This window comes from Periplaneta americana, chromosome 5 (genome assembly GCF_040183065.1).
Source record: "Periplaneta americana isolate PAMFEO1 chromosome 5, P.americana_PAMFEO1_priV1, whole genome shotgun sequence".
Taxonomy (NCBI): Eukaryota; Metazoa; Arthropoda; class Insecta; order Blattodea; family Blattidae; genus Periplaneta; species Periplaneta americana.
In genome coordinates, this window is record NC_091121.1 from 46,853,951 (window position 1) to 46,880,780 (window position 26,830).

A 26,830-nucleotide genomic window follows, 5' to 3' on the forward strand; every position below is an offset into this window, starting at 1 on the left:
ATTGATGTTTTCTGAAATACAATTGATATCATCTGAAATTGAATTGACTAAACTTAAATACAAATGATACTATCGAAATTAAATTGACAAATCTGAAATACAATTGATGTTTTCTGAAATACAATTGATACTACCTAAAATTGAATTGACTAAACTTAAATACAAATGATACTATCTGAAATTAAATTGACAAATCTGAAATACAATTGATGTTTTCTGAAATACAATTTATACCATCTGAAATTGAATTGACTAACCTGAAATACAAATGACAAATCTGAAATGTTTTCAGAAATACAATTGATACCATCTGAAATTGAATTGACTAACCTGAAATACAAATGACAAATTTGAAATATTTTCTGAAATACAATTGATACCATCTGAAATTGAATTGACTAACCTGAAATACAAATGACAAATCTGAAATATTTTCTGAAATACAATTGATACCATCTGAAATTGAATTGACTAACCTGAAATACAAATGACAAATCTGAAATATTTTCTGAAATAGAATTTATACCATCTAAAATTGAATTGACTAACCTGAAATACAAATGACAAATCTGAAATATTTTCTGAAATAAAACTGGAAAAGGTGTAGACATGCTTGTTTAAGCAAACATATTATCTAAAGGATTGGAATGATAACCACACCAAACTGTTCTCTATGCCATCCATGTCTCACATAGAAATCTGTAAAGTTCTTAAGACACATCATGATCTCATTCATACATAGTGTTCTGCCCATGGGCAGGTCTTTCACTGCAAATCCAGCATTTTATAATATTTCCTATTTTCCGCCGCCTTCCTCTTAATCTCCATATATCTTAATGTTCTCTATAATCTGATATCGTCTTTTGCTCCGAACTTTTCTTCCATTCACCATTTCTTCCAGTGCATCCTTCAGAAGGCAGTTTCTTCTTAATCAGTGACCTAGCCAATTTTTCTTTCTCTTCCTGATCAGTTTCAATATTGTTCTTTCTTCACCCACTCTTTCTAGGACAGCTTTATTTCTTATTCTGTCCATTTCATACTCTCCATTCTTTTCCATATCCACATTTCAAATACTTCTAGACTTTTATCTTCCCTTCGTCGTAATGACCATATTCCTACCCCATACGATGCCACATTCCACACAAAGCATTTTACTAGTCTTTTTTTTCAGAGGTCTGCAGAAGATGCTATTTTTTCTATTAAAAGCTTCCTTTGTCATTGCTATTCTCCTTTTGACTTCCTGGCAGCAGCTCATGTTACTGCTTATAGTACACCTCAAGTATCTGAAGCTGTCTACTTGTTCCACTACCTCATTTTGAATTCTCTTCTGCACCTGTGGAGTAACGGTTAGCATATCTGGTCGCGAAACCAGGTGGCCCGGGTTCGATTCCCGGTCGGGGAAAGTTATCTGGTTGAGGTTTTTTCGGGGTTTTCCCTCAACCCAATATGAGCGAATGCTGGGTAACTATCGGTGCTAGACTCCGGACTCATCGGACTCATTTCACCGGTATTATCACCTTCATCTCATTCAGACGTTAAATAACCTAAGACGTTGAGAAAGCGTCGTAAAATAACCTACAAAATAAAAATTTGAATTCTCAAGCTTACTTCTTTGTTTTTCTTCCGACAACCATGGTCTTCGTCTTGTTTGCATTTATCTTCATCCCATACTGCTCTCAACTGTCATTAGCTACTGCAGGATGTCCCTTATTAATCATCTCCTCTTCTGCTAACAACGCCATGCCGTTAGCAAACTTTATATACAGTACCTAATATCAAAATATTGGGAAGTAAGAAAGAGAATAACATTGTTGTTAAATCAAAAGCATTTGATACATACAACTTTATAGTTTTCCTACCCCGAATTTATAACATGCAAGTGCTCGATTTTTGAAATACATATCCTAGCAAAGTGTTATAAAACGTCGAGACCTTGTCATATTTAATTTCTGGCCATCGCTATGGAGTCCTTTTGATATGAACTTGACACGATATATTCTACCCTCCCCTTCTTTCATTCTGCAATGTTTCCGATTTAAAACAAGTGATACACCTTTAAAATTCCCAAGGTGTTGTTTATCAGTGATAAGTGTTTCGACTTTGACATTGCTTGCCACATTGCTTTATCAGCACATTCCATGTAGGTTGCGTACCTTGTGGTGCGAAGTAAGATGTGTGTCCTGGTGGGGGCGCTAATGAGTAGGGGTACTGCACAGGCGCGCATGGTACTGCTTCCGTAGTATTTGGTAATACGTATACAACTCCCTGATCTGAAACACATCACAGACATTATCATAATTTCATGCTTTGATAATTTATTGAACACTTCCTACAATTGTATGCTGCCTACAGAGACAAATCATAAAGTAACAACGAACAGAATTCTACAACTACAGTCGAATCCCGATAATTTGCGGTAATCAATGCACGAACTTCATCGAAATACTGAAAATCACGAATTATCCGCAATATTTTTTATTATTATATAACGTCCAGTAAAAGTCACTCTGACATGTTTAATTACTAAAATACACTCCAAAATCAAGTGCAAACTGTGACACAGTACAAAACATTTTGAAACATAAATTATTATACAGTACTACAGTCGGGCAGAATCTTGAAACAAGAAACACAAGTTTTACAAAATATCGTATGACAAAATTTAGTTTAGCAAAAATAATGTCATCTCTTTTTTGTTTCCTAGAGGATTGTACAACAAGAATTTTGCTCCAACTTAAAACAATGTGTCCCTTGTGGTTTGTGTGCGCTGAATCCGAAAATGTATCTCTTTTCTTCGCATTACGTAAGGTTTTTAAGATATGGCCTACTATGATTTCACTTTTCGATAAGCGCTCTACCAGGAAACATCTGGCACGGGTTGGGAGTTGTAAACCAAAACAAAATCTAATGCATTTTATGAGTTTATGACCTATTTCCGGATTCTTATGGTTGTTGGCATATTTTCTTATACTTCTAATAAATAAACAGATGATATTGGTCCCTTCTATTGAGTAAATTTCATAATAATTCATAGTGAGGTCTACACAATGAACAAAGAAGGGTGTGGTTTTCAGTATTTAAAAACAAAAAGTTTACCAGTGAGAGTGAAGACAAATTAAAAGAGGACATTTTCATCGCTCCACAAATTCGCAAAGTTATGGCTGACTCATTCTTTGAGAAAAAACTTTCCGTTACAGAAAAAATGACATGGCACGCTTTCAAAGATGTTTGCTCAAATTTCCTTGGAAATTCTAGAGCAGACAACTACATCGAACTTGTGAGAACCATGGTAAGTGCGTATGAGAAAATGGGGTGTAATAATATATCTCTCAAAATACACTTTTTACATTCTCATTTGGATTTCTTTCCTCCTAACCTTGGAGCGACAAGCGACGAGCATGGGGAAAGATTTAATCAAGAAACATTTGAAATGAAAAGACGATATAAAGGAAGTTTCCTCCGCGGGTATTTTTTTTCCTAAACTTAACAATGAAACATCATTATGTTGTTATGATAATTCCTTTGCATCTATGCATATGTACTCAATAAAATAGATCCAGTGAACTTCAATAAAATTATTTCAGAAAAAAATGCAATTTACTTCCGGTCGTGTAAAAAATAGTGTATACACAACGAGATCGAAACACGATTTTTACTTCGGTACAATCATGTAGGCTACCTCGGGAAAAACATGCGTTTCTCTTCTTTAATGTACAATATACCATTATATGCTTAGGCACATACAGAAGAGATAACTTTGTAGGGTTACGAAGAAACGAGACGCGAATTGGTGCAGGTTGGGTTAGGTTAGATTACATTAGGTTAGGTTAGATTAGGTTAGGTTAGGTTTGGTTAGGTCAGGTCAGGTTAGATTAAATTAGGTGAGGTTAGGTTAGATTAGGTTGCATTATGACGTAGATTCTAGTTGCAACATTACAACCTAAAGAAAGTTCGTCTACTTTAGACAGCGATGTTAATTTTGTAAAAATTGGTTTGTGATAACCAGGCTTCGAGACTTTGGACCCGATACAATAAGTTTACTGTGCATGCACTATAGGTTGTTGACTCGCTGCAGGTAGATAAAGATGTGTTGAGGAACAACGTTGCTATTTATAGTAGAGTACGGTAGTATGGGGAAACACACACATGTACATTCTGAAAGTAAATATTACACAATGATAATGTCAAAAAAATGTGAAAAGCATTTATTCTCCTGTCTTTTATAAGCATTTTTCTTTAATTATACACAGTGTTAATGGTGGAAATAAGCATGTAGCAATTTCAATTTTTACATTTATCCTATTGGTCGTCATTACAAGTGCAGTTACAGTACCGAGTTGCAATGTACCTACTACAAGATACATTCTCAGTGTCTCAAACGTAAATCTTTTTCGGTTATCTGCCAAAGTTTGTACTGCACTCTACGTCGCATGAAGTGATAGGAGCAAAACGAAAAAACCTAACATCATTGCAGTCTCTAAGAGTCAGTCCTTTATTCTCGGGTGACTATGTCCACTAATTTGCTGTTTATGTTACACAATGATCCATATCAGTTATTTTTACATAAAATTGATTTCCACTTCTGTTTTACACGTTCAGTAACCGGTGTACTTGGTGTCTCATTAATTCTCTGTGTCATTTTCTCAATTAATTTGAGGGCTTCCGGCATCTCTTGCTCTGACTTTTCTAACCGTGTAATAGTTTCAGACACAGTTTGTACGAAAACCAAATTATTCGTCAGAACCTTCAAATCCAGAGCAGTTTTCCTTTGCGTATATGTTGGCATTCATTCTACAGTACCCCCACCCACTGTACGCTTTACCACTATACTCAGTACGCCGTTATGCGGATTTCCCACTGAACTGCATTATTGGGTCCGAAGTCTCGAAGCCTGGTGATAACACATATCTGCATTCTGAACGTATCACGAATCTCGGTTCTTGATTTTATTATATTTCATCTCTGTCTAAATTATGAGTAACAATCAACATCTTGATAAGGAATTGCGAACTAATTTCTAGAGCGTACGTCATCACTAACCAATTAGAGAACATGCTTGATTTTAGAGAACATGCTAGATTTCATACGATGGTATATGAAGTGGTAAAACTCTAGCCTTTTGTTTACCTCAGGATTTTTCTTATCTGGAATTCATTTTTTTATATATTGCTTACGGCAAGGAACGTGGTTGTGACTCACCTTCTACGATCTTCCTCTTCCTCTTCTTGAAGCACCAGCATAGTGACATGATAATCATAACTGCGCCGAAGATTAGAAGAATGACTCGCATGTTCTCCATGAATCTGTGAACGAACGTGATTTAAATGATGTTGCACTTCAGTTTCATTTAATATTTATGTTAAAATAGATTGTTACAGTCATCGAGATGGTGTGAGCATTAGGGAAATTGAAGTAGAAGAAATATAGGGCAAGAAAAGCAAGCCCTCATAGGCAGGGACGAGGAAACTATCGTTCTTGAGGCTACAGTATACTTTATGTTAATCTTCTAGTAAAGTAGCTGCTAATTTTGATGCTATGATAGTGCAGTTCAAGCATATGCAGAGTGATTCACGAGGATTTACTGCCACTTACGGAGCTTATTTCCGAAGACATTCTGTGCAAAAAAATGTCATATAAACATGTGTGCTAATCTCAATGTTTTCAGAGTGACACTAGTTTGAAATTGTAAATAAAATATCTTTTTCCTTTGGTTTTAAGGGTAAAAGAATATTATAAATAGATAATAAACTATTCGGAAGTATCATTTCTTTAACTGTCTAGTGTTCTGAAGCTAAAAAAATGTGTTGTTAATTGCTTTTTTACCGATTTTGTTTTTCAATTTTTAACTAAAAATTACATTATTCTTACGCACTTATAAAATAATTGTTACAAATCATATGACTTTAAGAACTTGATTCTTTACAGTTTAATTATGCATCCTAATGTAAAGTCTTGAAGAAATTACGAGAGTGGCGTGATTTGTAACAATTGTTGTGATAAATTCATAAGAAAAATGTAATTTTGTACTTAAAAATCGAAAAACAACTATGCAATTCACAACACATTTTTAGCTTCAGATTACTAGTTAATTAAAGAAATGATGCTCCTGAATAGTCCATTCATTATCTGTAATATTCTTTTACCCTTAAAACTAAATAATAACGGCGTTTTACAAACAACTTCAAATTAATGTAGACTAACTCTGAAAATATTGAGATTAGGGCACATTGTTACATGACATTTTTTGCTCAGAATGTCTTCGAAAATGAGCTCCGTAAGTGGCGGTAAATCCTTGTGAATCACCCTGTATAAAATGAAGAATAATATCCTTCAACAATAGAGAACAGTGGATACCATTTGAAGGTTAATGAAAAACTTACATCACGAAATAGTTTGTCAGAAGAATTTGTATTAAAACTTATATAAAACTTGAAGTTATGCTGTAATTTCTAACTATAGATCTGTAAATTTGTAGTTAGCGCTATTTTGAATTGACTTCTGTAAGATTTTAAGCAACATATTCATTCCATTTTTGTTTCTTTTGACGTAGAATACATCTTTTCCCGCACCGAGTATGGGCAGGGACCAGTGGCGAAGCAAAATATAAAATTTCATTGCTTACTGTAACAATACTATAAGCCACAGCAGAGTCTAATGTTACTAGACTGAAGTTCGATGATACTGACGTAAAATACAAACAAATCACTTTACTAGGTATAGGAGGGAAGGAAAGTAGTTCATCCATTTACGTAAAGTAGGAAATATTGCGCTTTTGAGTTTGATAATTTTCATTAGGTTTTTGTTTAATCAAAATACAGTACTGTATTAAGAATGAGTGTTTTTACTCACGAACTGAGCTGTCTATGTGGACGTATTCATTATGCAGTGTATATTACACTGTCTACAGCACATTAGCGTACAATATAGAGAATGAAGTTAAATTGAAAAATAATCATAATATGGATATGTAAACACATTTGTTTTAAAACGGTGGCCGTTCATTTCGATACAGGCTTCAGTTCTAATGTGCATATTATCGCACTATATATTATTGTACCTAATCCCAATTACCAGTTTCGTCCTTCGTACTATTAACTCATGTTGAAATAATTCTGTGCCTACTCTATAAAAGAGTACTTTACGTACTGTAAATTAAGTCTTCACTTCTGCCCTATCCGAAAAGATATAATTTCTCAGACATACTATCTACTGTCCGTCCAAGTGGTTATGTCATAGGGTCGCAGAAAGGGAGGAAATCACGTGACAGTTAATTACTTAACGAGGTCCTTTTATTTAAGATATTTTAAACAGTTGTATAATATTACGTAGACATCCAATTCCTAACAGAAATTAATGTTCTCAGAAAAGAGCTAAGACAGCCCAGCCACTAGCTGGCGAATAAAAGCTAGTGGGGGAAACCGGGATACGACGTAGGCAAATGGACGACAGTACCTGTGCGAAAATGATTCAATATTGAAAGCTCTTTCGTCACTGGAAAACGCGAACATATTTTTGGAACGTACTGTTCACTATGACCGTAAGGCTACTATGACTGTATATGCGGTCTTGGTTCTGTGTGGAGGACGGTTGAACTTCATTAGTAGAAGGAGTGGGAGTGAAGTACATTCAAAAACTCAAATACAATAAAAATTGAAGTAAAAATAAAATGATGTCCCTGTAATTACTCCATGAATCTGTGTAACTTGTGTCACCACTCCCAATAACGTCACCGCACCTCGCTACGAACATGAGGACGCCGAAGTTGCATATAACATTAGTAGAGTCCTACGTTTGGTTACTTTGATTGCAAGTTAGGTGTACATCGGTGATATAGATTCGTATGGAGAGGTATTATTATTATTATGACTATGGGATTGAAAAAATCCTAACTTTAGTGATAAAAGTGTAAAATTTGAAACAAGGATATTACAATGAAATCCAACGACCTCTAAAGCTCCATTAGTGAATAGATACTTGAGTGAAATATTAATTTTAATTTTATTACGTTCCGTTTCCACCATATCGTCAGATGCTGTGATTGGTTCGTTTAGTTCAAAATGAATGTGAAGCTATTTATTGAAGGTTATTACAAATGTTAACTCTTTGGAAATTTGGAACCATCTTATTAATGTTATTACTAACCTAATATGAACTAATCTAACTTAACGTAATCCGAACTAACTCGAATTAACCTAACCTACCTACATAAAAGTTTTCAACCACTCTTCTCGGAAAACACAAAGACGTTTACGTGATTTATCACCAGAGCTATCAGATCTTATCACACGTGAGGGGCTGCGGTATTTTACAAGTCTTTGTTGTTGCCCTCGTTTATATCTATATCTGTCGTAGAAGTGGTCGTATAAATCATTCTTTTTTTCCACTTTTACGCCGAAACCAATGAATGATGCATCAAGTGGAAAAAAGTGGACATAATACTGAATGGCGCCAAACTAAAGACAAAGTGCATTAGATGAGCACAGAGAATAGATGATTCAAACCTGCCCTAACTTGTGTATTATGATCATGGTCCCCGTCACTCCGTTGACACATCAACGAGAATTAAATTTTTGCCTTGAACATGCGTGCTAGGGTCATTTCTCCATTTCGTAAGCATGTCTGTATGAGATTGTGCGAAATTATCTTCCAATCCAGATTAAATCCAACAATCTGATAGGAACGAAAATCAGCTGTAAATGCCTAATATGCTATGAAATCGGGACATTTTGATACGTCATGTGTAAATTATTTCGGAACACGGGACGCAATGGTCGAAATTGGGATTGTCCCGGAAAAAACGGGACGGTTGGCAAGCCTATAAAGATTTATATACGTAATGACAAACGGATTCACTGCGGGCTAAAGCAGGGAGATCCGCTATCATCTTTACTTTTTAACTTCGCTTTAGAATATGCCATTAGGAAAGTTCATGATAATACAGAGGGTTTGGAATTGAACGGGATACATCAACTTCTTGTCTATGCGGATGACGTGAATATGTTAGGAAAAAATCCACAAACGATAAGGGAAAACGCGGAAATTCTACTTGAAGCAAGTAAAGAGATAGGGTTGGAAGTCATCATCATCATCATCATCATCATCATCTTCCTAACAAGTATTAGGCCAAGTGGCCTGTTACTGTCTCAAACTAGAATTTTCAGTCCTAGAGATCTTTTGCCATATGGATGGTAATGAAACAGTGCTTTTGGAATTCTCCATCGATTCATTCGTTCGAGATGACCCTTCCACTGAAGTTGATATTTGCTGATGAACTGTATAATGGGTTCTATTTGAAGTTCTTACATTATGTCCTCATTTTTTTATGATCCCAGCGAGTATATCCAACTGTTGCTCTCATGAACCTCATCTCACTTGCTGTTATTCTACTGACATCTTTATTCTTCAAAGTCCACGCTTCACTACCATAGCTTAATACTGGCTGAGGATTGGAAGTAAATCCCGAAAAGACTAAGTATATGATTATGTCGCGTGATCAGAATATTGTACGAAATGGAACTACAAAGTATAAAAGTTGGAGATTTATCCTTAGAAGAGGTGGAAAAATTCATATATCTTGGAGCAACAGTAACAAATATAAATGACACTCGGGAGGAAATTAAACGCAGAATAAATATGGGAAATGCCTGTTATTATTTGGTTGAGAAGCTTTTGTCATCTAATCTGCTGTCAAAAAATCTGAAAGTTAGAATTTATAAAACAGCTATATTACCGGTTGTTCTGTATGGCTGTGAAACTTGGACTCTCACTTTGAGAAAGGAACAGAGATTGAGGGATTTTTGAGAGTAAGACCTTTGGGGAGGCCGAGACGTAGATGGGAGGATAATATTAAAATGGATTTGAGGGAGATGGGATATGATGGTAGAGACTGAATTAATCTTGCTCAGGATAGGGACCAATGGCGGGCTTATGTGAGGGCGGCAATGAACCTCCGGGTCCCTTAAAAGCCAGTAAGTAAGTAATGACAAACGGTTGCATTCTGTTTTCCTTATTCGTTTCTTGCCAAAGAGTTCACAGTGAAAGATATGCTGCTCTTGCTGTGATGGAAAATATTTGCTCGTACCTCAGAAGGTACTAATTTTAGGATCGGAATTTTATTTCTTGTTTTGAGGCATACTATCTCTTCTCTAAATATTGGAACCATTTTTCAGAACACTCTCCATAAGCACATGAGGATACCCTGTAAATATTGTTACTGTTATTTATCCAACTCTATGCCAGTAATGCTAACCTTGTATTAACTTTCTGTAGTTACGCATGTATTGTGCACGCCTTTGTTTCGCGTCCATGTCAAAGCACAACTGCATAACACTTTTTTAATATAATGAAATCCCCCCATGGATTATAATGAACTCTTCCAAGTGGGTTATGTATATATGCCGATTCCACTTGTGTACTGGTATGCACTCGTTTATATCGGATATGACCAGGCAGCGCATTTCTGTTCCTAAATGTACAGCGGATCGAGTAGTTTTTATACGGTACATCTATTACGTCACGTGGATGCGAAAGCAGGATAGAATTGGAAGCAGGTACGCATGGGGTCATTGAATAACAATGATGTAATGTATTATAAATATACCCTATAATGTCATATGACGTAGAAAGAACATTCTCTTGGTTTAAACAAATTTTATGTGATATTCGTAAAAGATTTTCATGTCATAATCTCAGAATATAGGCTATGTTTTCGGTTACTGCAACGGATGAGTTTTGATAAATGAATTATTTGTATATATTGTGTAAAATGTAAATATTGCTCATTTGTATATTGTTTTTTGTTATTATTATCATTATTATTATTATATTATTATTATTATTATTATTATTATTATTATTATTATATTGTCCGTGTAATGTCATATGACGTATGAAGAACATTTTCTTAGCTTAAAAAAATTTTTTGCTAGCAGTTTTATGGTAAAAGATATGAATTTCATAAGCTCAGAATAGGCCTATATGTTTTTGTTCACCGTAACGGAGTTGATTTCGTTAAACGAATTAATTGTATATATTATATATAGAGTATTTACAGTTAATGTGTATAATATTTAGGCCTACTATTATGTTCTATAATATAGATTGTATATACTAGTTCAGTATTATTATCGACATAATTATATTTTCTGTCATATGTAGCACTAATATTTTGTACAGAGCTAGTTTCGCAGTGTTAGTGCGTTTATATGGTCAAAAAGTAGCTGGACAGATCATTTCAATTTAGTAGCAATCCCACTTACAGTTGTCATGGTCCATTATTATTATGTACCGAACTAGGTTATACCTTTCGTAGCGTCCTGACGTAAGCAGGATATACTAACCGATAACTCTCCTAACTTGTTTGGGAACGAAAATGCTTCCTGGATCTGACATAAGCATTTCCATGGCAACCGAAATTGAATATCGTTCCACAAAATCCTTTAACTTTTTCTATTGGTATAGGTCGAATATAATGTTACATGTGAAAAGCGTAATTTTTGTGACATAAATGTAATGTTATGGTAATTACCTGCAAGCTCTTCATTTGGATTGCTCTGATAATCTTAACGTCGGAACGCAATGAATAAATTTTACGTCTTTTTCCACACCTCAGAATAGGATGACAAGTCGTGAAATCCGGCGTGAAGAAAATCGTACAAATTTCAAATTACATTTAGGTCTACACAATAACTAAACAACGTACAACTGTCAAAAGAAAAGTGGCCGCACTCGTGAACAGAGAATATATTATAAGTTCACTTCGGGTCACGGTGATGTTACACGATGCCATTTCAAAAATATCTTGAGTTACTTCGAATCTGTCAGCACTTTTTACGTAAATTGGTGACTTTACGATAATATAGTATGACGTTTTAAGTACGAGTAGTTAATTTTAATGTTTAAGCCGTGGTGGACTGACGAAAGCTGTACCTTACGACACCCAGGATACTTACTGGGGAATTTCCGTGTAGTTAACATGTTTCTTTGAAAGTTCCGTGATTGTGTTAAGTCTGATGGTATAGCCTACGACACGCATTAATTTCCCACTGTTTTCTTTCGATGATAATCGTTTGTGACGAAATAGCAGCATGATAACAATGAAGATATGAAGACCTCCCTCAAAGAACGTTGTATATCATATGCAAAAGCCGTTGATATACAACCTTCTTTGAGGGAGGTCTTCATATGTCTAATACCATGCTTAACACTTTGTCTTAACGCTTCCTCAGTCACCAACCAAAAATCGAGCAAGCTTGTCTCGAGCTGATGATCCCTAGTCTAGTGTATATAATGCTTAACCTTGGGCGTGCTGAGGTTTATAATATTCCTACATTCTAAACTCATTGTCTTATTTATTTTTCTTCATCATAATCATGTTAAGGAACGACTGTCCCTCTTCCCATCTTATCCTTCCACTACTATTCAAATGTAATATGAAGTAGTTTCCGTTATGCGAACTATCGGAAGACGCAATACATATACCGTAGCTCTAAATTGTGATGCAACGAATGATTTGAGAAAGTGTTGAGTGGATAAAAAATGTTTGAACATAAGCACTACAGTGGCATATAAAAATGTATGGTCTCTAAACGCTAGCAATCTCCATAAATTAGGAAAATTTCTTTTTAGAGTTAAAATTAGATGGGAAGATAAGGTCAAAGCTCTGACTGAAATAAGATTATAGATCTTGGGCATTCGGACCCGATATGAAGCTACGAAAAATATATTATTAATATAACAAAATAATCATTAAGTGGATTGAATGTACAGGGACATAATTTTATTTTTACTAACATTTTTAATATTAACCTGGCTATACCTTTAGATAACCGGAAAACCCGTTCGCTACCCCCTTCCACAACTGGAGTTGGATGATACTGGCTTAAAACACAAACAAATCACTTTACTAGGTATAGGAGGGAAGAAAAGTACTTCATCCATTTACGTAAACTAGGAAATATCGCGATTTTGAGTTCGATAATTTTCATTAAGATTTTTATTTAATCAAAATGCAGTACTGTATTAACAATAAGTGTTTTACTCACGAACTGAGCTATCCATGCGAACGTATTCATTATGCACTGTATATTATACTGACTACAGCACATTAGCGTACAATATAGAGAATAATGAAGTTCAATTGAAAAATAATCATAATATGGATATTTAAACACATTTTTGAAGATGGTAGCCATTCATTTCGATAGCCTACAGGCTTCAGTTCTTTTGTGCATATTATCGCACTATTGCATCTAATTCCAATTACCGGTTTCGTCCTTCGTACTAGTAACTCATGTTGAAATAATTCTGTACCTACTCTATAAAAGAGTACCTTATGCAATGTAAATTCAATCTTCACTTCTGCCCGACTCGCATAGATAAAATTACTCAGACATGTTATCTACTGTCCGTCCAAGTGGTTATTTCGCAGGATCGTAGAAAGGAGGGAAATCACGTGACAGTTAATTACTTAACGAGGCCCTTTTATTTAAGTTATTTTAAACAGTTGTGTAATATTACGTAAACGTCCAATTCCTAGCAGAAATTAATGTTTTCAGAAAAGAGCTAAGACAGCCCTGCTTTTACAGAGGGCCGTGCAGAAGCAGGTGGGGGAAATCGGGATGCGACGTAGGCAAACGGACAGTACCTGTGCGAAAATATGATTCAATATTAAAAGTTCTTTCGTCACTGGAAAACGCGAACATATTTCTGGAACGTACTATACTGAGTAACTCAGTGCTGTTTACTATAAGCGGCCTTGATTCTGTCTGGAAAACAGTTGAAACTTCATTAGTAGAAGGGGTGGGAGTGAAGTACATTCAAAAACTCAAGTACAATAAAAATTGAAGTAAAAATAAAATGATGTCCCTGTAGAAAAGAAAAAGTTAAGGTTAATGGTTTAAAATATAAGAGTTCGCTATTATTATCATTATTATTATTATTATCATTATTATCATTTCATTCATTCATCACGTCCTGCCCAAGGACAAGTCTTTCAGCATTCTCCAATCTTTCCTATTTTCTGCCTTCCTCTTTGTCTCCGCATAAGATCCATATATTTTAATGCTGTCTTTCATCTGATATCTTCTTCTGCAGCGAACTTTTGTCTCGTTTACCATTCCTTCCAGGCAGTTTCTTCTCAGCCAGTGACCCAACCAGTTCCCTTTCTTCTTTCTAATCAGTTTCATATTATCAATATAATTATTATTGTTATCATTACTATTATTATCATTTCATTCATTCAAAGTGATCTGCCCAAGGCTAGGTCCTTCACTGCAAACCCAGCATTCTCCAGTCTTTCCTATTTTCTGCCTTCCTCTTAGTCTCTGGATATGATCCATGTATCTTAATGTCGTCTATTAATTGCTATCTTCTTCTGCCCCAAACTTTTCTCCCGTTCTCCATTCCTTCCAGTGCATCCTTCAGTATGCAGTTTCTTCTCAGCGAGTGGCCCAACCAATTCCTTTTTCTCCTGATCATTTTCATGTTGTTATTATTATCATTATTATTATTATTATTATTATTATTATTATTATTATTATTATTTAAATTTATTTATTTATTTAACTTCAAATATACAGAATAAAGAAATATAATTACAAAACAAAACAAAGAGAAATACAAATACAATAATACAGGCAATATAAAAAGAAGATACAGTAGTATTAACAAAATTTGAGACCGAATGAGCAGCGCTCGTGCTCGGTCGCAGTTCAGATATAATATTAAAATAAAAAATAATAATATAAATAAATAAGTAAAATAAAATAGGAACTAAAATATAATTACAGCGGCAATGGAATTATATAATATAATATTAACACTAGAGAAGAATAATATCGCACGTGAAAAGTAGGACTAATATATATTTCAAAATTATAGAATACAAATATAATATAGGTTGATTAATTCATACACATAGGCTATAAATTTATTTAATCAACTTGAAGATATTAACACGTTTCTAATTTTCTTGTTATATGTTAGTGGGTTACATGTTAGAAGTTCTGGGTGTAATTTAGTTAAAGCATTGTACAACCGAGGGCCAAAATTTATGCTATGCTTTAGACCAGCAGATGTGAGACATTTAGGTTCTACTAATGTTGAATTAATATTTCGTCTTGTGTCATAATTGTGTGTCTGTAATACAAACTTATTACGATTTTTATGATAAAATTTTAACAGCGTATACTTATAAATTTGTTCAATATTAAATACATTAAATTCAGAATAAATTAATTTAGTTGGATAATCGAAACGTTTCTTCAAACAAATTTTAATTATTCGTTTTTGTAGTAAATTTAACGGACTAAGATTAATTTTTGTACTTCCACCCCAAACAATTATACCATATTGAATGATAGACTGAATAATGGCTAAATAAACATTTCGTAGAACTCTAATAGGTAAGTAGCATCGAAGATTAACGAATTTATAAATTGTTTTACGAAGCCTCTTACAAAGATAAGTAATGTGATGAGGCCATTTTAAATTCTGATCAATAATGATATCCTGATATTTGACATACGTGGCTTCCTTATTATTACTTTAGGCCTACGCAACTTCATTTTCTGTTCATGCCTCTACACGGATATAAACCACTGACAGTAGGTGGGATTTCCGTCGTATGTCTGCTGGCAGCCTAGCACGGGCCTCAAGTAACTTGTCAACGAATCGCACGTACTTAATGGCTTTCCCACAACCCACGCGTATGTATGTAATACACGTTTTGTTAGAGAAACAAGAAGCTACTAAACAGCTTAACCTCAACTGCCAACAACACAAAGTCAAATAAGCAGCGATTTCTATGTATCGTTATTTAAATTAGGACAATTACGTAATCCAACAAACCTCACAAAGTTAGTAGACGGTCACATTATTGTAGCTCTGTAACTAAACTCGTAAACAAGGGAACTATGAGACATGTTTTTTCAAAGCATTTCGGTTTCACGAATATTATTTTTCCATTAATGTCTTGTTATCGCAATACGAACTGCTTATTGACTATGCCCACATATATGTAGAGATAAAAAAGAAACTTTCTCAAATAGGCTAATTTTTAGACAGCCATTACTAGACAGTAAGTAGACCTTTTAACAGTAAAGTGTTAAAAGCAAACAACTTCCAACTGTTCATAACACATCATTTGCTTACACCAGTCAGTGAATATATTGAATGCTGTACTATATTGCGGATAGGATTTTACAAGCAATCATTCTAAAGATACTCTATCCAGGGTTACCAGATTGGTATAACTAAAAGTAGCGAAAGCTCGCTGAAAAAGTAGCCAACATTCAGCAAAATTAGCCCAACATAAATGGCGATTTATATTTCTCGAAAGATACAGGGTGTTTAAAAAATACGGGGCATAATTTCAGGTGTGTATTTCCCACATGTAGACAATCAAAATAGTTCATTACATGTGTCCGGAAATGCTTCATTTCCGAGTTATGGCCTCACAACATTGAAATTCACCGGGACGTTTTTCTTTCTACAGGTCGTTGTCATTACAGAAGATGTTCAAAATGTCCACCTTCTACTTGAATACAGACCTCACATCGATGTCTCATTGACCTGCGAACACGATCCCAAACTCCAGGAGTATTGCGTATGTCCTCAGAACATGCCACAATTCGATTCCGAAGGGATTCCAAATCAGGCACCGGAGACGAATAAACCATTGATTTTAAATGGCCCCACAAGTAGAAATCGAGAGGGTTCAGATCAGGTGAGCGTGGAGGCCAAGCAATTGGGCCACCTCTACCTATCCATCGATCAGGAAACCTTCGATCCAAGTACCGACGAGCCGTACGACTGAAGTGTGCAGGAGCGCCATCATGCAAGAAGTGAATGTGTTGACGATTGATCAGTGGAGTGTCTTCTAAAACATCAGGTAGGTATGGTGTTTTCCAGGAAGTTTGTGTACGCCTGCCCCGCAAGTCTGTTTACAAGTACATGGGGTCCAACTAATCGATCACCAATGATACCGGCCCACATGTTGAGGCAGAACCGCACCTGGTGATGAGATGGAACAGTTGCACGTGGGTTTTCATACGCCCATACATGCTGATTGTGGAAATTTGTTATGCCATCTCGTGTGAACTGTGCTTCATCTGTAAATAATACTAAGGCAGGAAAGTTCGGATTTACACCACACTGTTACAAGAACCACTGACAGAACCTAACTCGTGCAGGGTAATCTGCTGGTGACAGGGTCTGTACACGTTGCAAATGATAAGGATACAATTGATACTCTTTCAACAGTCTGCAGACAGTCGTCTGAGGAACATTGACTTGCAACGCTACCCTTCGTGTGCTGATAGAAGGAGTCATGTTCACAGCCTCCAGAATCTCCTCCTGTACTTCTGGAGTTGTAGATCTTGGTCGTCCCCTTCCCAAACCAGGAGAGTTAAATTTTCCAGACGGTAATGGAGACGTACAAATGTCTTCCGATTTGGACATTGTCGCTGTGGGTACCTCTCCTGGTACAAACGACGAGCCAGCGCAGCATTGCCATCCGTCTTACCGTACATGAAGTGTATCTCTGCCAGCTCTTGATTTGAATACATGTCGCACAGTCTAATGCCTACACAACACTGAATGTAACCTTCGCCTCTGAATGAACTGTCAGAGTGCCCTCTTAATGTCTCCTTTGACGGCAACGATCTGCGGAAAGAAAAACGTTCCGGTGAATTTCAATGTTGGTGAAGGCCATAACTCGGAAATGAAGCATTTCCGGACACATGTTGTAATGAACTATTTTGATTGTCTACATGTGGGAAATACATACCTGAAATTATGCCCCGTATTTTTGAAACACCCTGTATATGTTTAACTGAATCGGAATGTTTTTTTCAAGTCTCCCTTATGAGCCCTTAACTTGAACTTTATAAATTTCACAAGCTGCTTTATTGCTGCCGTCTTTCACATCCTGAAGCCAGTTTGAGAATGAAGTATCATTTAACCATTGGTTTTTAAGTTTTAGTATAGTATTAGTATTAGTATTTATTTATTTATTTATTTAACCTGGTAGAGATAAGGCCGTCAGGTCTTCTCTGCCCCTCTACCAGGAGATTCCAACTACAATATCAACAATAAAATTACAATTAGTATTAAATTTACAATTACAATTACAAATAATATTACAGTTAGTATTAAATTTACAATTACAATAAAATCAAAGTACGAAAAGATTACCTGAATAATTAAAGCTAGATAATTTATCATAGAGAAACAATGAATATTTTATATTTACTGAATTACAAATTAAATCTAGAATAACAAAATTGTATAGTGATGAAATTACTGAATATTGAAATATTTTGTCATAGATTAAAGAAACTATTTACAAGTAATCAATTACTGACCAAGTGCCTAGTAAGTTTTCGTTTGAATTCAATTTTATTTCGACAGTCCCTGATGCTTGCAGGTAGCGAATTCCAGAGTCTTGGCAGGGCTATTGTGAAAGAAGATGAGTATGAGAAGGTGCGATGGGATGGTATTGTTAGTATTGTTTCATGACGAGAGCGTGTGTTCAGATTATGGTGGGAAGAAAGGTAAGTGAAGCGAGACGACAGGTACGAAGGAATAGAAGAGTTCAAGATTTCGAAGAGAAAGAGAAGTGAATGTAAATTTCTTTTCTTATCTAGTTTAAGCCAACCTATTGCTTCCAGGGATGGGGTAATATGATCATATTTACGAACATTGCTTACAAAACGTACACACAAATTATGAGCACGTTGAAGTTTCATTTTGTTGTCGCTGGAGAGGTCAGTCAGTAAAATGTCCGCATAGTCGAAATAGGGAAATACAAGTGTCTGCACAAGGGACTTTTTTAAGCAAGAGGGGAGATGAACATTTATCCTTTTTAGCACATGGATAATAGAATATACTTTTCTGCAGGTTTCTGTGATTTGCATGTCCCAGTTGAGATTATTATCCATGTGAATGCCAAGATTTTTTACTGAAGAACTGAAAGGGATATGCACTGTATTTACTTTAACAGGGGAAATGTCGAGGTGTTTTACAGCGTCGGTTTGCCGTTTGTGTCCTAATATAATTGCTTGTGTCTTTCCAGGATTGATTTTAAGACGGAGTGTCTTTGTCCATGTCACAATCGAGTCAATGTCTTCGTTCAATTTATTTATAGCGTCGTTTACTCGGTCTAAGCGGGAAGAGATGTAGCATTGAAGGTCGTCAGCATACAAGTGATAGTTACAATGCCTTACAAGAGATGTAATATCATTGACATATATTGTGAACAACAATGGTCCGAGTACTGACCCCTGTGGTATACCTGATGTTATGTCAAGCCAGGAGGAGCTTCGATTCCCGGATACAACACATTGTTGTCTTTCCCGTAAGTAGGATTCGAACCAACTCACAGCAGTCTCTGACAAATACATATTTCTCAATTTATGGGTCCCACTTTCCCATTTTCAGTAATTACACAACGAATTAGCAAATATTTCCATTTTCAGTATGATTACAAAACAAAATAAATGTATAACAAGTTATTCTCTGTCACAATTTTAAAATGTTACTATATATCACTTCTATAACAGAGTTTTTTTTTAATTATTCCACTATCGGACTCAGAATGAAATAATTAGCCTACATTATAATTAGGCTACAAAAAATGTCAAAAGAGCAATTCCCTAATATAACTTAAAAACTGTAGGCCTATATCACTTTTACAACAAACGCTGTTCCTAATTTAAGATTGTTTTAATAAACTACATCGGCATTCACAAAAATATTAACGCTTGAAGTGAAGGAAAAACAGCAACTGATTATTATCTACTTGCAGGCTGTACTGCGCCACTGCATTTCTGCTGATACTGGTGATGGTGAAACGAGTAAATCCCCTTACATTGGCTTGGTCATGTGACATTGTGCAATATACTTTGCATAGATACTTTGTTTCACGCCATTAAGCGGGTGGTGAAATAAGACTAGACGTACACTGCAACAGTTTTTTTCACGGAGAGGAAGACTATTACTACACCTGTTATTATTAATTTTCCACAAATTCAAATCAGAAAAAAAAATAGCCCGAAAATAGCCCCGAAAATTTTTGAGTAGCCCATAAAGTCGCAAGTAGCCCAATGGTAAAAATCAATAGCCAATTCAAATTTCAAGTAGCCCAATTGGCTACTTGTAGCCCAATCTGGCAACCCTGACTCTATCTACCAACAGTTTTTGACGTGAATGACATGAATACGTCTGTAAGTTCACTCCAATAATACGCGCCTTTCCAGAAAGTCTACCAACATATTTTTCATGCGTATAATTTCTAAGTACACGTCATATTACAATGCAGTAAACGACGATCGACAGAGAAAGAGCAATATCTCCAACGTGACCTTGAGTTGGAGCGATGATGTCATCTAGCGATACGTGAGAAGGAGGAAAGTCAGGCATGAATTGGCGGCAGTCGAGGCAGTGTAACTCGAGAATGCGAATCAATTAAACGTTCGCAATGGTGTCAAACGATTCATAACGAACTAGCTACAGTCCTAATTGAACAACATTCAGCAGTCGACAAGTTAAATTGCAAAAATTCGCGAGTGAAATTGAGTGAAGAGAAAAAATTCACAATGTCGAGGCATATGCAGCGCAAATGGGAGTGGACGTATAAGAAACGGGTAGTAAACAATAAAGCACTGTAGTTACTATAGCAACCGACTGTTTTCTTTCAATGCATACAAGACGGCAACTCCCAGGAGTTCCAGCACAGAGAAGCTATACCGGTTTTCAGGGAAACTGGAAAGAGACGTTGATTTTCATTACTGACATTTACCTTAACAGCAAATCTATCAGCGACGTATTCACGCATAGAAAATTGCGATTACACTACTCCGATTTTTTTTTAATTTTTCTGATTCAATTATTTCGTTTTTTGAAGAATTATTTATCATAAATTAAGAAACATTTTCCAAATTTCTATCACTAATAATCCTAGTAGTAATTTAGGCCCAAGAATATATAACAAATTTATATTTAAATATCATAATCTTGTCAATTCTAATAGTTCTAGTATTAAATTAAAGCAGTTATGTATGGATTTTATAAACATTGAAAAATTGTAAATTTAAATTTATATACTATAATTGCATAGTAGACATAAGACAAATTGTATTGTATAATTTTCAATTCAGGAATCCGCCCCTGAGCACGAGTTCTACTCTTTCAGGGGCGAGCTAAAGTTTTTCTGTATATATTATATTTTATGTTACAATTATTAGCAAAATAAATAAATAAATAAATAAATAAATAAATAAATAAATAAATTGTTCAAAGACTTGACAAATTACTATGCCCTTTAACAATGGCAAGTGGACAGCTTCAAATACTTGGGATGTACTATAAGCAGTAACATGAGCTGCTGCCAGTAAATCAAAATGAGGATAGCAATGGCAAAGGAAGATTTTAACAGAAAAAGGAGCATCTTCTGTGGACCTCTGGAAACAGAAATAAAAAAGAGACTAGTTAAGTGCTTTGTGTGGAGTGTGGCATTGTATGGGGCAGAAACATAGACATTACGACGAAGTGAAGAGAAGCGACTAGAAGCATTTGAATTGTAGTTATGGAGAAGAATGGAACGTGTGAAGTGGACAGAAAGAATAAAAATGTAGCTTTGCTAGAAAAAAGAGTGAGTGAAGAAATAATAATGCTGAAACTGATCAGAAAGAGAAAAAAGAAATTGGTTGGATCACTGCTTGAGAAGAAACTGCCTAGCGAAGGAATGTTTAATGGTACAAAAGTTCGAGGCAGAAGAAGATATCAGATGATAGACGACATTAAGATATACATCTTGATTACACAGCTTTTAACACTGTATCACTTCGGAATATGTATTATATGACTTTCTCGTGTTAAATTCTATCGTACCTGGTTTACATGTTTCCACCTGTTATTGGTCTTCTTCAGAACTAGTCGTTGCTGGTCTTCATTTTATTTTTTATTTTAGTAGGTTATTATACGACGCTTTATCAACATCTTAGGTTATTTAGCGTCTGAATGAGATGAAGGTGATAATGCCTGTGAAATGAGTCCGGGATCCAACACCGAAAGTTACCCAGCATTTGCTCATATTGGGTTGAGGGAAAACCCCGGAAAAAACCTCAACCAGGTAACTTGCCCCGACCGGGATTCGAACCCGGGCCACCTGGTTTCGCGGCCAGACGCGCTGACCGTTACTCCACAGGTGTGGACTGCTGGTCTTCAACCAGATATTTGGATCATATGCGCAAACTAAGACAAGGGCATAAAATAGAAAAGATTGAAGAACGCTGGATTTGCAGTGAAAGACCTCCCTTTGGGCAGAACATTATGAATGAATAAATTAATTAAAATGGCTGTCTAAAAGTAGTGTGTGTAGCTGGACTTATAAGCCAGGAAGCCTAGGTTCGAATTCCAGTTGAATTTCATTTCCACCAAATCCTATTATTTTTATTTTACTGTGGGTCGAATATATAAATTAAACTTCAAAAGTCTGTCTTACAGAGGCTTCATTTACGAAAAAATCATAAAATGCATCGAGAATAAAACCTGGAACTCTTTCTTGAGAAAGAACTCAGCAACAAGTACGATATTTCCTCATCTACACTTTGCGGGATTTTTATGGAACAGTCTAAACATTACTTCCTACTTGATTGTGTTATGAATAATTCCTGTTTAGCAAGGAAATACTTTTAGTGATATTTATATTATAAGAATTCTATATTATTTTTAATGGTAAACACCAGAGTTTGTTTCCCGGCAGATAATCTTGAGATATGTGCTGTTCGAATGTTTGTAGCGTAATTTTCCTTCGAATATTTCTTCCCCACATCCCTGTTTCTCATGGCATTATCTTGCACAAAGAATGGACGAGAATTTAATACCTAAATATGGCATTAACTATATTATCTACAAGGACTAGTAAGTAACAAAGGTATGAACGACCATCCGTGAGAAACATTTGTATCTGATATCGCAATGGATACAAAAATCCTACATGATGATAATGATTGTCATATTGTCCTGGCAAGTGGAATTTGCAATGTCTCGACCGAACATGACTGTCATTGCCAATGACCTTATACCCAACACATACCAATACGCAACAGAGTGACAAATGACTGCTTCAGAGTGCGTATCGGGCAAAATAAATAAAGACTGTCTATTCTCTTTTTCAAAAAGTTAGACTTACAAAACATATTCTTTTTCTGGAAAACATTTACAGTTTTTTAATTGGTTTATTTTACGACGCTTTATCAACTGCTATGGTTATCTAGCTTCGAGTGAAATGAAGGTGATAATACCAGCGAAAAGAATCCAGGGTCTAGCGTCAGTATTTTCTCTTAAAGGGTTAGGTACAGCTTACAACAGTAAAATTTTGGAAATATTCAACATTTTTTTCCTCCATTACTGTATCTTGTACAATAATGACAATAAGTATGTGTAAAACACTGTCATTCTGCTATATGAACAAAATAATTTTACGATTAAAAAAAATCATTTATATATGTAGTTTTTTTTCAAAATTCGAAAACAGTGGCAGTTCACTGTGCGTGATGAAGCGTTTCCCTCATAACTCATAAACTTGTTAAATTTTTTAATGTTCTCTCTCTTTTATTTTATTGCTGAAACTCGTGTTTACAATATCATGCTCTTTCAACTACATTCCTTAAAAAAAAAAAAAATGTATTGTGCATTATAAGAAAATACTGATATTTGACCATTTTTAAAAATGAATTTATTTTTTATCAGACAATCTATCATAGATAGAGAAGTGATTTTACATCATATTGTAGATATGATATGCATAAATACACACAAAAATTTCATCACAGAATGTTGGATAGTTTTTGAGTTATGAAGGAAACGCTTCATCACTGCATAGTGAACTGCCACCATTTTGAATTTTGAAAGAAAATACATAAATATTTTTTTTAATCATAAAAATATTTTTATCATATAGCAGAAGGACAGTGTTTTACACATACTAATTTTCATTATTATACAAGGTACAGTAATGAAGGAAACAAAGGTTGAATATTTCCAAAATTTTACTGCTGTAAGCTGCACCTAACCCCTTAACCCTCGTAACTTAGCTGCTTTAGAATGCTACTTATCTGGGGGTATTTTTTGACCCCAATCATAGTTTTTGTAAATAATTATGACATTTTACAGGTTTATGCACTATATATATATATATATATATATATATATATATATATATATATATATATATATATACAGGGTTAGTTAAAAGTCCCGCACCACCTAAATAACTTTTGAAGCATGTGGTTCAGTGACATGAAACTTGGTATGTGGGGATAACCATATACTAAGAACTCAATAATGGTATTACCGAGCTTTTTCTACTTCCGGTTTAACCGGAAGTAACTCCAACTCTCTTATTTTAAATGGAACACCCAATATATTTTTTTTATTTTTGAATAGTGCTCATCAAGAGCTTTTAAAAAATTACCCACACATGATACTTCTGTACAAATTCAGTGTTGCTAAGTCAAGAAAACAGAAAAGTGTATCGAATATTAAAATAATAAATGCACTCCCTAAATAACTTTTGAAGCATACGGTTCAGTGATATGAAACTTGGTATGTGAGGATAACCATATACTAAGAACTCAATAATGGTATTACCGAGCTTTTTCTACTTCCGGTTTAACCGGAAGTAACTCCAACTCTCTTATTTTAAATGGAACACCCAATATATTTTTTTTTTATTTTTGAATAGTACTCATTAAGAGCTTTTCAAACATTACCCACACTTGATACTTCTGTACAAATTCATTGTTGCTAAGTCAAGGAAACAGAAAAGTGTATCGAATATTAAAATAATAAATGCACTACCTAAATAACTTTTGAAGCATACGGTTCAGTGATATGAAACTTGGTACGTGAGGATAACCATATGCTAAGAACTCAATAATGGTATTTCCGAGCTTTTTCTACTTCCGGTTTAACCGGAAGTAACTCCAACTCTCTTATTTTAAATGGAACACCCAATATATTTTTTTTAATAAAGCTCGTTAAGAGCTTTTCAAAAAGTATATATATATATATATATATATATATATATAAATTCAAAGTTTTATTGCAACTATAGTTACTCATTATGTTGAAACAATGAATGAATGAATTATTTTAATTATTGTAATGGCACACTGTTTATTCTGTATCTTTATTTATATTTTTCAAATTATCAGAAAACACTTTCACTTTCCTTGAAATAAAGCACAAAAAAATTAAATTGTTATTGCATCAAGTAATATAATTATTTATAATATAATATAATATATATAATATAATATTTATAATATAAATATTATTTATATAAATAATAGAATTATTCTCATCACCTGTTGCAGTAGAAAATACAAGAACCTTACTTTATAAATACGAGTAATTACTCTTAAACCTACAAACTTTTACCCACAGCCTACATGACAGACTATTTAGATTGCATTTTGGTTTATTTCCATCAATAAGTGTTATAAGTGAAAGTTTAAAATGCAAAATAAATATGTGTTTTATAACTGGGGTCATCCACGACCCCAGGAAGAAATATCAAAAGAATAACCAATATATAATTATAAAATAATAATTTTAATTGTAAGGAAAACTAATATGACCAAGGACAGCATATCTATCTTACTGGAACGTTTGGGAGTATATGGATGTAGATATTAACAATAAAATATGATGTGGAGTCAAAAAGACCCCAGGTAAGTTTCGAGGGTTAATTAGTTGAAGGACGGTACTCATTTTCGGGCTGAGTCAACCTCAGGGCCATAGTACGGCCGGAAAAATTAGATAGATGGAGAAAATCCATGATCCCATTGGGAATCGAACCCGCAATATTTGACTTTGCAGTCTTAACCGCGAGGCTACCGCACATCTCAAACTCTCACATTATTCCACATAAGTATTTTCGTCCATTCCTTTCATGTGAATAAGTCGGAAAACTGCCAACCAACAGTTAAACTATGAGAAATTAAAACTTCTTTGTTTAGCTGCTAACTTATTTTACGGGTTGCATTTTTATTTCGTTTTACGTTTATTGCTCTGGCTGCAAAGCGAAAGAAAACAGTTCTAACAATAGAACGCCACTGCAAGAAACATGTTTGACTTGGGTTTGTGATCATGGAGGGAATGCAGGAAATAGGCCACTGGCTCACCTTGGCTTGGCTTAGTTTTTCGATGGCCAGGCCCGGGACGGATTCATACACTTAGATTTGCTTTGGTCCATTCTGCGCCCTAAATACCGGTTGATTAATGAAGATCGTGCAATACTCTAGGAACTGATTTTTGTTAAAATTGTGGTGAAAATAGTTCATATAAACATAGACGTCGTAATTTTAAAATTGACTAAGTTACAGCCTCCTGAAAGTTGAACATAAACGTGGAAATTATGAAGATTATGCTTCTAAATATCTAGGAAAATTATAATGGTAGTATTATAAATGTATTAGTGTACAATCACGTTATTATACACCAGAAAAATTTGTATTAAACCTGGTTTTCAAAGTCCTCACATCCTACAGCAATTTACGTAGTCGCCCGAGAGTGAACTGAACGCGTTCTTTGTAAATTTTTAAGGAACGTTTTGTCCATTGTTCCAAGCAGTGTGAATTATTTACAGTAGAGTATAATTCCAAACACTCGAGCGAAGTTCACACGAATCTCTGCTACGGAAGCAAGAACTGTGATTACTTCAAAACTACTCAAAATCAGACACATGTACAGTATATAATTTATGAAAGTTTTTCTTCACAATGACGTTACCAGGAATCAGTTGCTAGACTATTGCACAATA

The 26,830-nt window shown here is 34.8% G+C and overlaps 1 protein-coding gene across 1 annotated transcript in view; it reads right to left on the reverse strand.

Annotated features, from left to right (window-relative positions):
* LOC138699584 (uncharacterized) overlaps positions 1-26,830 on the reverse strand; it is a 36,916-nt gene that overhangs the window by 5,866 nt on the left and 4,220 nt on the right. Inside the window, exons 2-3 of the mRNA XM_069825586.1 lie at positions 5,200-5,303; positions 2,154-2,270 (exon numbers count right to left, since the gene is read on the reverse strand). Of these exons, the coding sequence (XP_069681687.1) occupies positions 2,154-2,270; positions 5,200-5,303 (221 nt within the window). The remainder of the gene's footprint in view (positions 1-2,153; positions 2,271-5,199; positions 5,304-26,830) is intronic.